This window comes from Lepidochelys kempii, chromosome 8 (assembly GCF_965140285.1).
Source record: "Lepidochelys kempii isolate rLepKem1 chromosome 8, rLepKem1.hap1, whole genome shotgun sequence".
Taxonomy (NCBI): Eukaryota; Metazoa; Chordata; order Testudines; family Cheloniidae; genus Lepidochelys; species Lepidochelys kempii.
This window is the reverse complement of record NC_136387.1, coordinates 25,789,148-25,799,740: the sequence shown is the minus strand read 5'-3', so window position 1 is coordinate 25,799,740 and position 10,593 is coordinate 25,789,148. Positions and strand designations below refer to the sequence as shown.

Here is a 10,593-nt window from a genome sequence, read left to right as displayed (position 1 = left end):
ATGGTGGGCAGTGATTGATCCAACGGGGTCAACTTATCGCATCTAGTCTAGTCCCCCACCCCCGAGCACTCCCCCATCGACTCCTGTACTCCACTATTGCAAGAGGCACAGGCGGAGTTGACTGGGGAGTGGCAGCAGTCAACTCACCATAATAAAGACACTGTGGTGAGTAGGTCTAAGTACATCGACTTCAGCCATGTTATTCACATAGCTGAAGTTGCTTAACTTAGTTTGTTCCCCCACCCCGCAAGTGTTGACCAGGGCTAAGATTTAGGACTTCAGACCAATTCATTAAAACCATTTTTATTCAAACCAAAAAAACCTTATACATATTTACCAGTATAACATTTTAACAAAGCACGTGTATTGTCTTTCTATACTGCCAGTGTCTAAACCTTATATAATGAAACCCCTACTTATGCAGTGAACATCTTCCATCCAATGAAGACCAGCTGCCTTGTTTTCCCCATGTGTTGAGTTTGTGCAAACAGCTAGATAAAAGTGAAGTGTTAACTGCATAAGAGCCCAGTGAGTTTAGCATTCGTTAAAGGTCACTGACATACCTGGATATGGAAGCCCATCAGGATGTAGGGGCACAGGCAGGCAAACAAAATTCTCAGTCTGTCTGTGCCAATCTTGACCAGAGACTTCTACAGCAATATGTTTTGGTCACTAACCTCTAAGACTGTCAGTTAGAATGTCAACTGTGGTTTAAGGGGGCATGGACCCGGCTAGGAAATCAACTTTGCAACCTGAATTTCACATCTATTCTGTGGTGTAGGGAGTCACATGTGAAACCAGACAAATGACTGATCTCACAAAACATTCCTTCCATCAGTAAGCACACGTGAACAAACAGTGAAAAAGTTTAGCTTAATGTACAAGAATCATGTGCAGTTAACCTAAATAAAAAGCTTTATTTCTTGAATTAAAATTAAATACTTGTTACTTTGTTTAACTTGTTACCGGTTGTACTAAATGGCCATAGACATGGACAGATTTTTAAGTCTGCTTTTGGTATTTTGTTCTCTTCAGTTGAGACACAGTTTAAATATACTAGGAAGTGACATGCCAAATATTTCCCTGGGTCCCAGTGTGAAGCAGGCTTTGACCAGGGAACCTTTACAGTGCACAGTCATCCATTGCCTGCTGGGTAATAGGTTATAAACCTAGCATTGTTCTTTAAAAATATGAAAGAAAGCCTTTCCCTTAAGGGCTCTTACTAGACCCATCATTGTGCAACCTTGATCCTTGATTTTATAATGTACATATGGTCCCTTGAATCTTCTAAGCAGCACTTCGCTTTTCCCAGCAAGTTAACAGGCTCCTCTTGAAACCAAGAGCAGGTCAGCACTTGTCCCTGTTGCCTGCAATAGAAAAGCTGCTGTAAACTTCTTGTAAATGCTTCTACGACTGTAGATAAACAAAAAGTAACTCAAAAAGGTCACATTACCTAAGACATTATTAATTCCTGCAACCAAGTTCCGGTTCTGCATTTCCCCAATATGGAATGGGTAGTTTATATAATGTGAAGTCTTGTTTTGACTATATTGGAGGGATAATTGCAGGCAAGTGTGGACACTTACCCATGATCTGAACCATTGATACTCAGAGCTCAGTGATTCAGGAGCCAAATTAGCGATCAATGTTACCCAAAGAAGCCACAATAGTGTGAATTCATGGTTTCAGTTACTACTTTTTATATATACATTTTTCCCCTCACAGCAAAATGAGTGACTCGGTATTATTTTTTCCAACCACAATTGGTTAACAATTAAATCAGTGTTTTAATATGTGCTGGAAAGCCACAGGAGACCCATGCGAGCCTCAATTTGAGGATCACTGACCTGAACACACACCCCAACTTACCTTCTTTTAAAGGAGTCTTGGGAGCAACATTTTCCTTGCTATCATGTTGGAAAGCTTTAGAAGAATCAAAGCGCCTGATGCCCTGAATTTCATGCAGTTGCTCCTGAAGCTCTCTCTGTGCTTGTTTTTCCTTAGCTACCTGAGCACGGAGTTTTGAAACCTCCTGAAGTAGGAAACCATCACTTTAGTATAAGTCTGAGGTCACCACATTGTGAAGGAAGCAGGTATGAGACAGTTATGTTAAAATATGTTAAAGAACACTAGCCAAGAGAAGTCTGTAAAAACTGAAAGTTAAAGTTCCCAGACATCCAAAATCTATTACTTACATCTGACTCAAGAGCATGGCATTCTTGAAGCCCTCAAGTCTATTAGCGTCTCATAGCACCAATCAACCTCCCCTGCTTTCTTTGCAAGGCTCTAGCCAATGTGGCAATATGGATCTTGGGATCCATTTCTATTAGGTCTAGCAAGAGGAAAAGCTGAGAGATTTGTCCTCTCACAATTACCTGGTTTGTAAACATTAAACACTAGCCCAGATGTTGATGCCTAGAGCTGAAGCAGCTCAGTCCAACTCCAGGCTAGAGAGAAAGCTGTCCCAGATGATTTCAGTGTTAAACTCCAAATACATTTCAGATGTTTAGTGTCAGCATATAGATAGTTTCTTAAACTAAGGTGATGTTGCTTACTGGTTGGACATAATACATGCATTAGACACGTCAGTTGACAAACCTGTTTGAGCTGGGCATTCTCATCTTTCAGCTTCATAACATGTTTGATTTTCTGCCTCTGATTCTGATGACCCAGTAGCTTAGCATATGCATCACTTAATTTGTTCAGCTCTTCTTGGGCTACACCATGTTCATTCATGAGAGCATTCTTCTCTGCCTCAAATGCATCCAGTTGTTGCTGAAAGAGAGTTTGAGTAGATCTTTCAGTGGCATTGTAATATCTTCCAAGTTAACGCCAACTCTTAATAATTGAGTGTTGACCCACAGTGATGAATCTTAAATTTCGAGGTGCTGCTTTAAAAAAAAAAGAAAAAAGAAGTGTTTAGCACAGAGACTAACCTGAAAAGGCTTAGTTTTGTTGTGCAAGTCTTCATAGAGAGTGCGCCAGGTTTGTATCTCTTCTTTGAAGCCAGCAGCCACCTTTTCATCTACAGTTTTCCTGAACAGAAATACAAGCACAGTTTCTTAAAATATAAAGATTTTTAAACATCATGCGTTTGCAAAGGAAGCTTTTAAAAACCACTCAGTCTAGTCTTAGATGTATTCCCATTATTATGCTAGTCAGAGATCTGAAGTCACCTTGATCTTTCAACTTCAAGCTGTTTCTTGAAGTCTTCAGTTTGCTCTTCCAGTTTTGCCTGAAGTTTAGTTATCTGTGCTATGCAGGATTCCTTGGTTCTCCTTATTTCTGCTTCTTTTAGTGCTAGCTTTGTTTGGGCATCTAGAAGCATCCTAGGGAAGGGAAAAAAAAAACAAAACAAAACAGATGTTATTTCTTCATGAAATATTTGGAGAATTTCAAATTTAATCAGTAGTAAGCAAAGCTTGCAGCATTCCAGCTACTATACTTACAGAAAGAATGGTTAGACTGAAACAGCAAGGTTTTCACTGGCAATGTTGCATAAGGCAGCCAACAGAGCGATTGTAAGGGGCTATCATCAGATTAAGCCTACAATATTTGTAATGTTTCAGTAGTTCAGACAGTATCCCTTTCTGTGCAAGGAAAGCTTCTGTAAAACCTATTGTTGATCTGTCCAATGAGGACTGTTTTGGCACATTAAATTAACTCAAGGTATTTATGTCTTATTCCAGTAGTTGTCCGACACAAAAACAGTTGGACACAATTTTGGGTGTCTCTAGTAATGGATTACCCACTCAAGCTACGTCTCATACCAACAGATCTGCAAAGCTAAACTAAACAGGTGCGATTGAACAGTTAATATAAGCAGAAGCTTAGACTCCGAAGAAGAGCCCTTAAGTAAATCCAGCAGGAATTGTTCACTTTTGTCTCCTTCAGCATTTCAAGGTGGTGTGAACTTCAAAGTGTTTTAATGAAGCTATTTGTGAGATTCTAAACTGAACAGTTAGTGACTTCTGTAAGTCGCTATTTATCCAAGCTACAAACTTCACTGTACACAGAAGGAAAAAAAAAAAAATCCGTTGGATGTCAAGAGGCCAACTGCTCTTTTATAATCTTACCAAAGACTTTTAAAATGCTACTTCATTCACTGGTAATCTTGTGGTTTACTAGACATATCTTGTTGTAGTCTTAAATACTGGAGATAAAAGGTTAAATAAAAGTGAACTTGTGACAGCTTTCAAGACAGTTAAATACCAGTGTAGTGTATCTTGACGTCCTAGATTAAAGAGCAAGAGAAAGTTGGGTAGCACAGATTAGTCACAAAATGTTTTACCTGGATGGACTTTAAGGCAGGCATCTTGAGGGACGAACCCCAGAATTGCAGAATTAGAGCTGTGAGATTTAGGTCGTAGAAGGCATTTGGAGAAGTAGTAAGTAGGGGTAGAAAGAGAGAAGTCTGGAAGTTCCCTTTTCAGTGTAGCCAACAGCAAGAAGATTTTGGGTGACAAGCATTTACATACAATGGAATAGATTGATAGTCCATTAACCAAGTTATGATGAGGGATTTTAAGTGTGTCACTGGGGGACCAGGGATTGTCCTTAGCTATCCAACTAAATTGAGTCACCTCCCACCCTGCAGTGCATATACTGGTGGATTTTGCACAGCAACCTCTCAATGCCCTGCAGCTGAAGGTCTATTCATCCAACAACGAGTAACAGTTCATAACACTAGTTGTACTGGAAAAATATTCCATATGGTCTGGCCATAGGCATGTCAGAGATGCCCCCCAACCACTTTAAGGAATAATCAGATGGTCCATTACCTTGCATATTCCTCTTTTGCCTTGTCTTTAGCATGTTCCAGCTCCTGGAGTTGCTGTTGTGTATCCTGACCTGCTTTTCTCAGCTCAACTAGTTTCTCCTGTAGAGAAGAATTGTCCAGTTGGAGACATGCCATTTCTTCAGTCATAGATCCCTTGTAACTAGAAGGAAAAAGGTTTAGAATCTGTTACTTAAATGATAATCTTCATTTTGCAGTGTTCAGTCCTTTTGAAGACAGTAACAATCCACCATAAGTTTGATGCAAGTTGTATTTGAGATCCCCATTACAGAAGCGTAGAAGTGTAGAGCCAGGTGCTTCAAGTGGTCATCTAATCAATTCTGCCTCAGCATGCAGATGAAGTATTTCAAGACCATCTGTGAAAAGGTGTGTCTAATCTGTTAGAGACCTCCAATGACAGGGACTTGACAACCTCCTGTTTCAGTGCTTAACTATCCTTATACAGTTAGAACTTTCCTATTATCTAACCTAAGTCTCCCTTCCTACAGATTAGGACAAGAAGCAATCGGCTTAATATCAGTTGATTGGAGAACAAATCACTTACTTCTTTATGACAGCCCTTAACATATGAGATGATTTATCAGGTTCTCCCTCAACCTTCTCTTCTAGACTAAAGAGTATTTAAAGGAAAAAAAAACACAAAAAAAACCAAACACACAACACGCTATACCTTTCCTAATAGGTCAGGTGTTTTAAATTTTATCATTTGTCCACATATTTCCTAATGTGGGGTGCACAGAATTGGAAAGACTCCAGCTAAGGTCTCATCAGTTCCGAGTAGAGTGGAACAGTTATCTCCCATGTCTTACATATAAGACTGTGAATACATCCCAGAAGGACATGACCCATTTTTGCAACAGCATCACATTGTTGACTCTTATTTCATTTGTGATCCATTATAGCCCCAAACCTTTTTCTACAGTATTACTGCCTAGCTAGTTCCACCCCCCCATCTCTTCGTTGTGCATTGATTTTTCCTTTCCAAGTGTAGTACTTTGCACCAATCTTTATTGAATTGCATCTTGTTGAATTCTGACCAATTCTCAATTTGTCAAGGTTGTTTTGAATTCTAATCCTGCCCTCCAAAGTGTTTGCAACCCTCCCAGTGTGGTGCAATCCGCAAGTTTTAGAACCATACTCCAAGTCATTAATGGCACATCAAATATAGGTTTACAGATACCTACTGGAGTGCCCAAATTATAAGCAGAGTCTGCAATCCTGTTGAGATTGTACCAAAACTTCAAGATTCAATTCAATTAGTACAGATGACCAAATACAAAAAACCCTCTCCATTTCTGTCAGAAGTCACCAATGGGTCAGACATAACTCTCTGAATGCCCTTTTGTATGGCAAACAGTTACTCATTGTTTTAAAAGTTAGGAAAGTACTGGCAGACAAGCAAAGTGTTTTTAAAACTGGTAGTGGATACAGAAATAGCAAAGAGTTTAAAAGTACAAGATTACCAGTTCAATTTTAAAATACTTTGCAACATCATGTGTAGTTTCCAGGGATTAAAACAACAGTATCCCTTATTGGAGAACAGCTTGTGATCAGAAATTTAGCTATCATAATATTCAGCTGGATCTTAACAGAAAGTTAAGCTGCACTTGTCAATCCAAATAGTCCTACTGTAGTTTTGGTTTCAGGAATGGGAATATCATTTGGAAAGTGTCCCACTAACATTAATAGTGTTGGGTTACAAGTGTATGGCACGTGTCATGTACACAAGAAGTTGAGTGAAAGATTTAAAGCCCACATAGGTGCTGACTCCATGGGTGCTCCAGGGCTAGAACATCCATGGGGGGGCAGATGCTCAGCACTCTCTGGTCACCTGTTTGGCACCAGGCAGAGCGGGTGGGGCACCTACCTGGAAAAAGTGAAAGTCTGAGCCTGTGAAAGCACACTTACCGATATCTCCCTCCAGCATCTAGAGTAAATTTGCATACCTTTCAAATTCAGCGACATTTTCTCCAAGTTTACGCAGCGTGTTGCTGTGCTCTTCTTGCATCTGAAGAATAGCTTTACTGTGTGTTTCATTGGTTCTCTCCAACTCAGCATTCTTCCTGAAAATAGATTTTAATATTCTATTCTTGAGTCCAAATCTTGGTATTGGTCTAGGACAAACAGCCGTGGTTGTGCTTCCTGTTACCTCTGATCCAAACCAGTATATTTCTTTCCTCAAGACCACTTTCAAGAGTTAAACATTACACTGCCTAGCGGGTTTGATTTTACAAAATTTCCTTTCCCCAGAGCTTTAATTTCAGTTGTCTCTGTAGGTTGGGATTTTTACCATGGAAGTAGAAGGAATTTGAGTTCAGGTGGGAGGAAGAAGAGCTGCATGTAAGGCGCTTAGACCAATTAATCTCAACTCTGAGATTAAAACAAACTGTTTCTTCCCTGGTCCTCCCAGCATGTCTTCTTGGGATAGTTTAATTTCTCCAGAACCCTAAAGTCAATGTTATCCAGTTGGGCTAGAGTATTCTAGATTTTAAATCTTCATATGGAACAGAAATAGCTCTTTAGAGCTAGCAGGTTTAATAAGAGCTTAAATAGAGTACATTTGTGCACAACACCTTGCTTTATGTACTTTTTCATGATTCTGAATCAGTAAACTGTCTAGCAGTTCATAAATTACATCTAATTCTGAGATTAGACACCCTAATGTTGGATAGAAAAATAAAAATAGTAATTGATTTAACACCTTTGCTACAGGGTTAGCTGCTGTTCAACCAGTGTTTTTAACCTAACACTTCAGTCCTTAAGTTGCTGAGCAACTTGGTGTCCTTATAACTAAGGCCCTATCAAATTCATGGCCATTTTGGTCAATTTCACAATCATAGGATTTTACAAATAGATTTAAATAGCTGAATCATGACATTTTACTGAAAATTTCAGTGTTGTAATTGTAGGGGTCCTGACCCAAAAAGGGAGTTATGGGGGAGGGGATGGGGGTCACAATGTTATTGCAGGTGGGATGCGATACTGCTATAGGCAGTTGTGCTGCCACCTTCAGAGATGGGCAAATGGAAAGTAGTGGCTGCTGGTTGGGAGCCCAGATCTCAAGGCTCAGTCGCTGCCAGCAGCACAACTGCCATGGGGAGGAGGGATAGTGCAGTGTTTTGAGCATTGGCCTGCTAAACCCAGGGTTGTGAGTTCAATCCTTGAGGGGGCCACTTAGGGATCTGGGGCAAAAATTGGGGATTGGTCCTGCTTTGAGCAGGGGGTTGGTCTAGATGACCTCCTGAGGTCCCTTCCAACCCTGATAGTCTATGAACTGCCACTCTCTGGCTGTCCAGCTCTGAAGGCAGCACAGAAGTAAGGGTGGCAATACCACAATTCCCCCCTAAAATGACCTTGCGCCTGCCCTCCTGCAACTCCCTTTTTGGGACAGTACCCCCCCCCCCATTTGAGAAACATTGGTATCCCCTGAATCTGTACAGTATAGGGTAAAAGCACACAAAAAAAGGACCAGATTTCACAGTCCCACATTTTTCATGGCTGTAGATTTGGTAGGGCCTTATAACAGATACAATTGAGTTGTTAAAATTTAAGAGCTGCTTTTTGAAAATACTGCATTAGATCCAATTGCTATAGAAAAATGAGCTGGTGGCCACTGGTCAATTTAGTCCTGTGTATTCTAGTGAGAATTTTTTTTTTTTTTTTTTTAAACTAAACCTGGGTTTGGCATTTGTATTTCCAAATTCATTACAAGCAACAGTTAGAGTTACTCTTTTCACAAACCCTTTCAGCTTTGCTTCCATCTGTGCTAGCTCTTCAGCTCGGGACTTGTTCTCTTGTTCCAAGCGCTTTACCAGCTTATCAGCCTTTTCTTCCTTAATATGCAGTTTATCCAACTCATCCATAGCTTCTTCCAGTTCTTCCTCCAAAAGGAGCCTCTCATTTTTCATCTCTTCTTGAAACTCTAGCAGCTTTTGATACATGGAAGTGGAAAGTTCCTGCAGGCACAAACACATAGCTATTAGTACAAAGGAGTTTTGTTTAAGTTTACACAGTGATCTTAGTTTTCATGAACAAGATTAAGGGCTTGTGTACATGAGGTTGACTAGCTAACAGCTATTCTACTATAGCTACGCCAGTCCGTTTCCTCTGTGTAAACAAGCCCTTACTCATCAATACATTCACAATGGGTTTAATCTAAACCAGAGCAAGAATTCAATAGCATTTGCTATGGGAGTAGATCAAGTCTGTATTTCGTTTACCTTCTCTTGTTGCAGCTGAGAACAGATCTCCTCCTGTTTCTGCTGAAGTTTTTGGTGTTCTTGCTCCTCTAGGAGGAGTCTCTTTTTCAAGCTTTCTATTTCAGCATTCATACTTTGCTCTTTTTCTCTGTTCTCCATTAAGAGTTTCTCTATGGAAGAGAAAGTTGCCAATATAAAAAAAGCTTTGAGGACAGAATAATTAAGATCTGTGCCCTACAGTACATTATGGTGCTAATAAGCGATGGTCACGTAAACACCACCCTATACTGGAAACCTACTGACCGCTATTCCTACCTACATGCCTCCAGCTTTCACCCAGGCCACACCACACAATCCATTGTCTACAGCCAAGCTCTACGATACAACCGCATTTGCTCCAACTCCTCAGACAGAGACAAAACACCTACAAGATCTCTATCAAGTGTTCTTACAACTACAATACCCACCTGCTGAAGTGAAGAAACAGATTGACAGAGCCAGAAGAGTACCCAGAAGTCACCTACTACAGGATAGGCCCAGCAAAGAAAATAACAGAACGCCAGTAGCCATCACCTTCAGCCCCCAACTAAAACCTCTCCAACGCATCATCAAGGATCTACAATCTATCCTGAAGGATGATCCATCACTCACAGATCTTGGGAGACAGGCCAGTCCTTGCTTACAGACGGCCCCCCAACCTGAAGCAAATACTCACCAGCAACCATACAACAGAACCACTAACCCAGAAACCTATCCTTGCAACAAAGCCTGTTGCCAACTGTGTCCACATATCTATTCAGGGGACACCATCATAGGGCCTAATCACATCAGCCACACTATCAGAGGCTCATTCACCTGCACATCTACAATGTGATATATGCCATCATGTGCCAGCAATGCCCCTCTGCCATGTACATTGGTCACACTGGACAGTCTCTACATAAAAAAATAAATGGACACAAATCAGAAGTCAAGAATTATAACATTCAAAAACCAGTCAGAGAACACTTCAGTCTCTTTGGTCACTTGATTACAGACCTAAAAGTTTCAATTCTTCAAACAAACAAAAAAAAATATTCAAAAACAGACTCCAACAAGAGACTGCTGAATTGGAATTAATTTGCAAACTGGATACAATTAACTTAGGCTTGAATAGAGACTAGGAGCGGATGGGTCATTACACAAAGTAAAACTATTTCCCCTTGTTTATTCCTCCCCACACTGTGCCTCAGACACTCTTGTCAACTGCTGGAAATGGCCCACCTTGATTATCACTACAAAGGTGTCCCCACCCCCCGCAGGCTCTCCTGCTAGTAATAGCTCATCTTAAGTGATCACTTTAGTTACAGTGTGTATGGTAACACCCATTGTTTCATGTCCTCTGTGTATATAAATCTCCCCACTGTATTTTCCACTGAATGCATCCGATGAAGTGAGCTGTAGCTCATGAAAGCTTATGCTCAAATAAAATGGTTAGTTTAAGGTGCCACAAGTACTCCTTTTCTTTCTACAGTACACTGTGGTGCTCCATCTTCACTTTAAAAAAAAAAAAAAAAGAGACACACACACACCCCTTTCCCACAACTTGGTGAGCTG

The 10,593-nt window shown here is 40.4% G+C and overlaps 1 protein-coding gene across 2 annotated transcripts in view; it reads right to left on the bottom strand.

Moving 5' to 3' along the window:
* Positions 1–328: 328 nt before the first annotated feature.
* HMMR (hyaluronan mediated motility receptor) overlaps positions 329–10,593 on the bottom strand; it is a 25,304-nt gene continuing 15,039 nt past the window's right edge. For both annotated transcript variants that reach the window (XM_073355915.2, XM_073355917.2), the window contains 9 exons: positions 9,019–9,167; positions 8,540–8,754; positions 6,745–6,861; positions 4,782–4,940; positions 3,177–3,329; positions 2,937–3,036; positions 2,599–2,775; positions 1,870–2,032; positions 329–1,367 (listed from right to left, as the gene is read on the bottom strand). In XM_073355915.2, the coding sequence (XP_073212016.1) occupies positions 1,348–1,367; positions 1,870–2,032; positions 2,599–2,775; positions 2,937–3,036; positions 3,177–3,329; positions 4,782–4,940; positions 6,745–6,861; positions 8,540–8,754; positions 9,019–9,167 (1,253 nt within the window). In that variant the 3' untranslated portion in view covers positions 329–1,347. The remainder of the gene's footprint in view (positions 1,368–1,869; positions 2,033–2,598; positions 2,776–2,936; positions 3,037–3,176; positions 3,330–4,781; positions 4,941–6,744; positions 6,862–8,539; positions 8,755–9,018; positions 9,168–10,593) is intronic.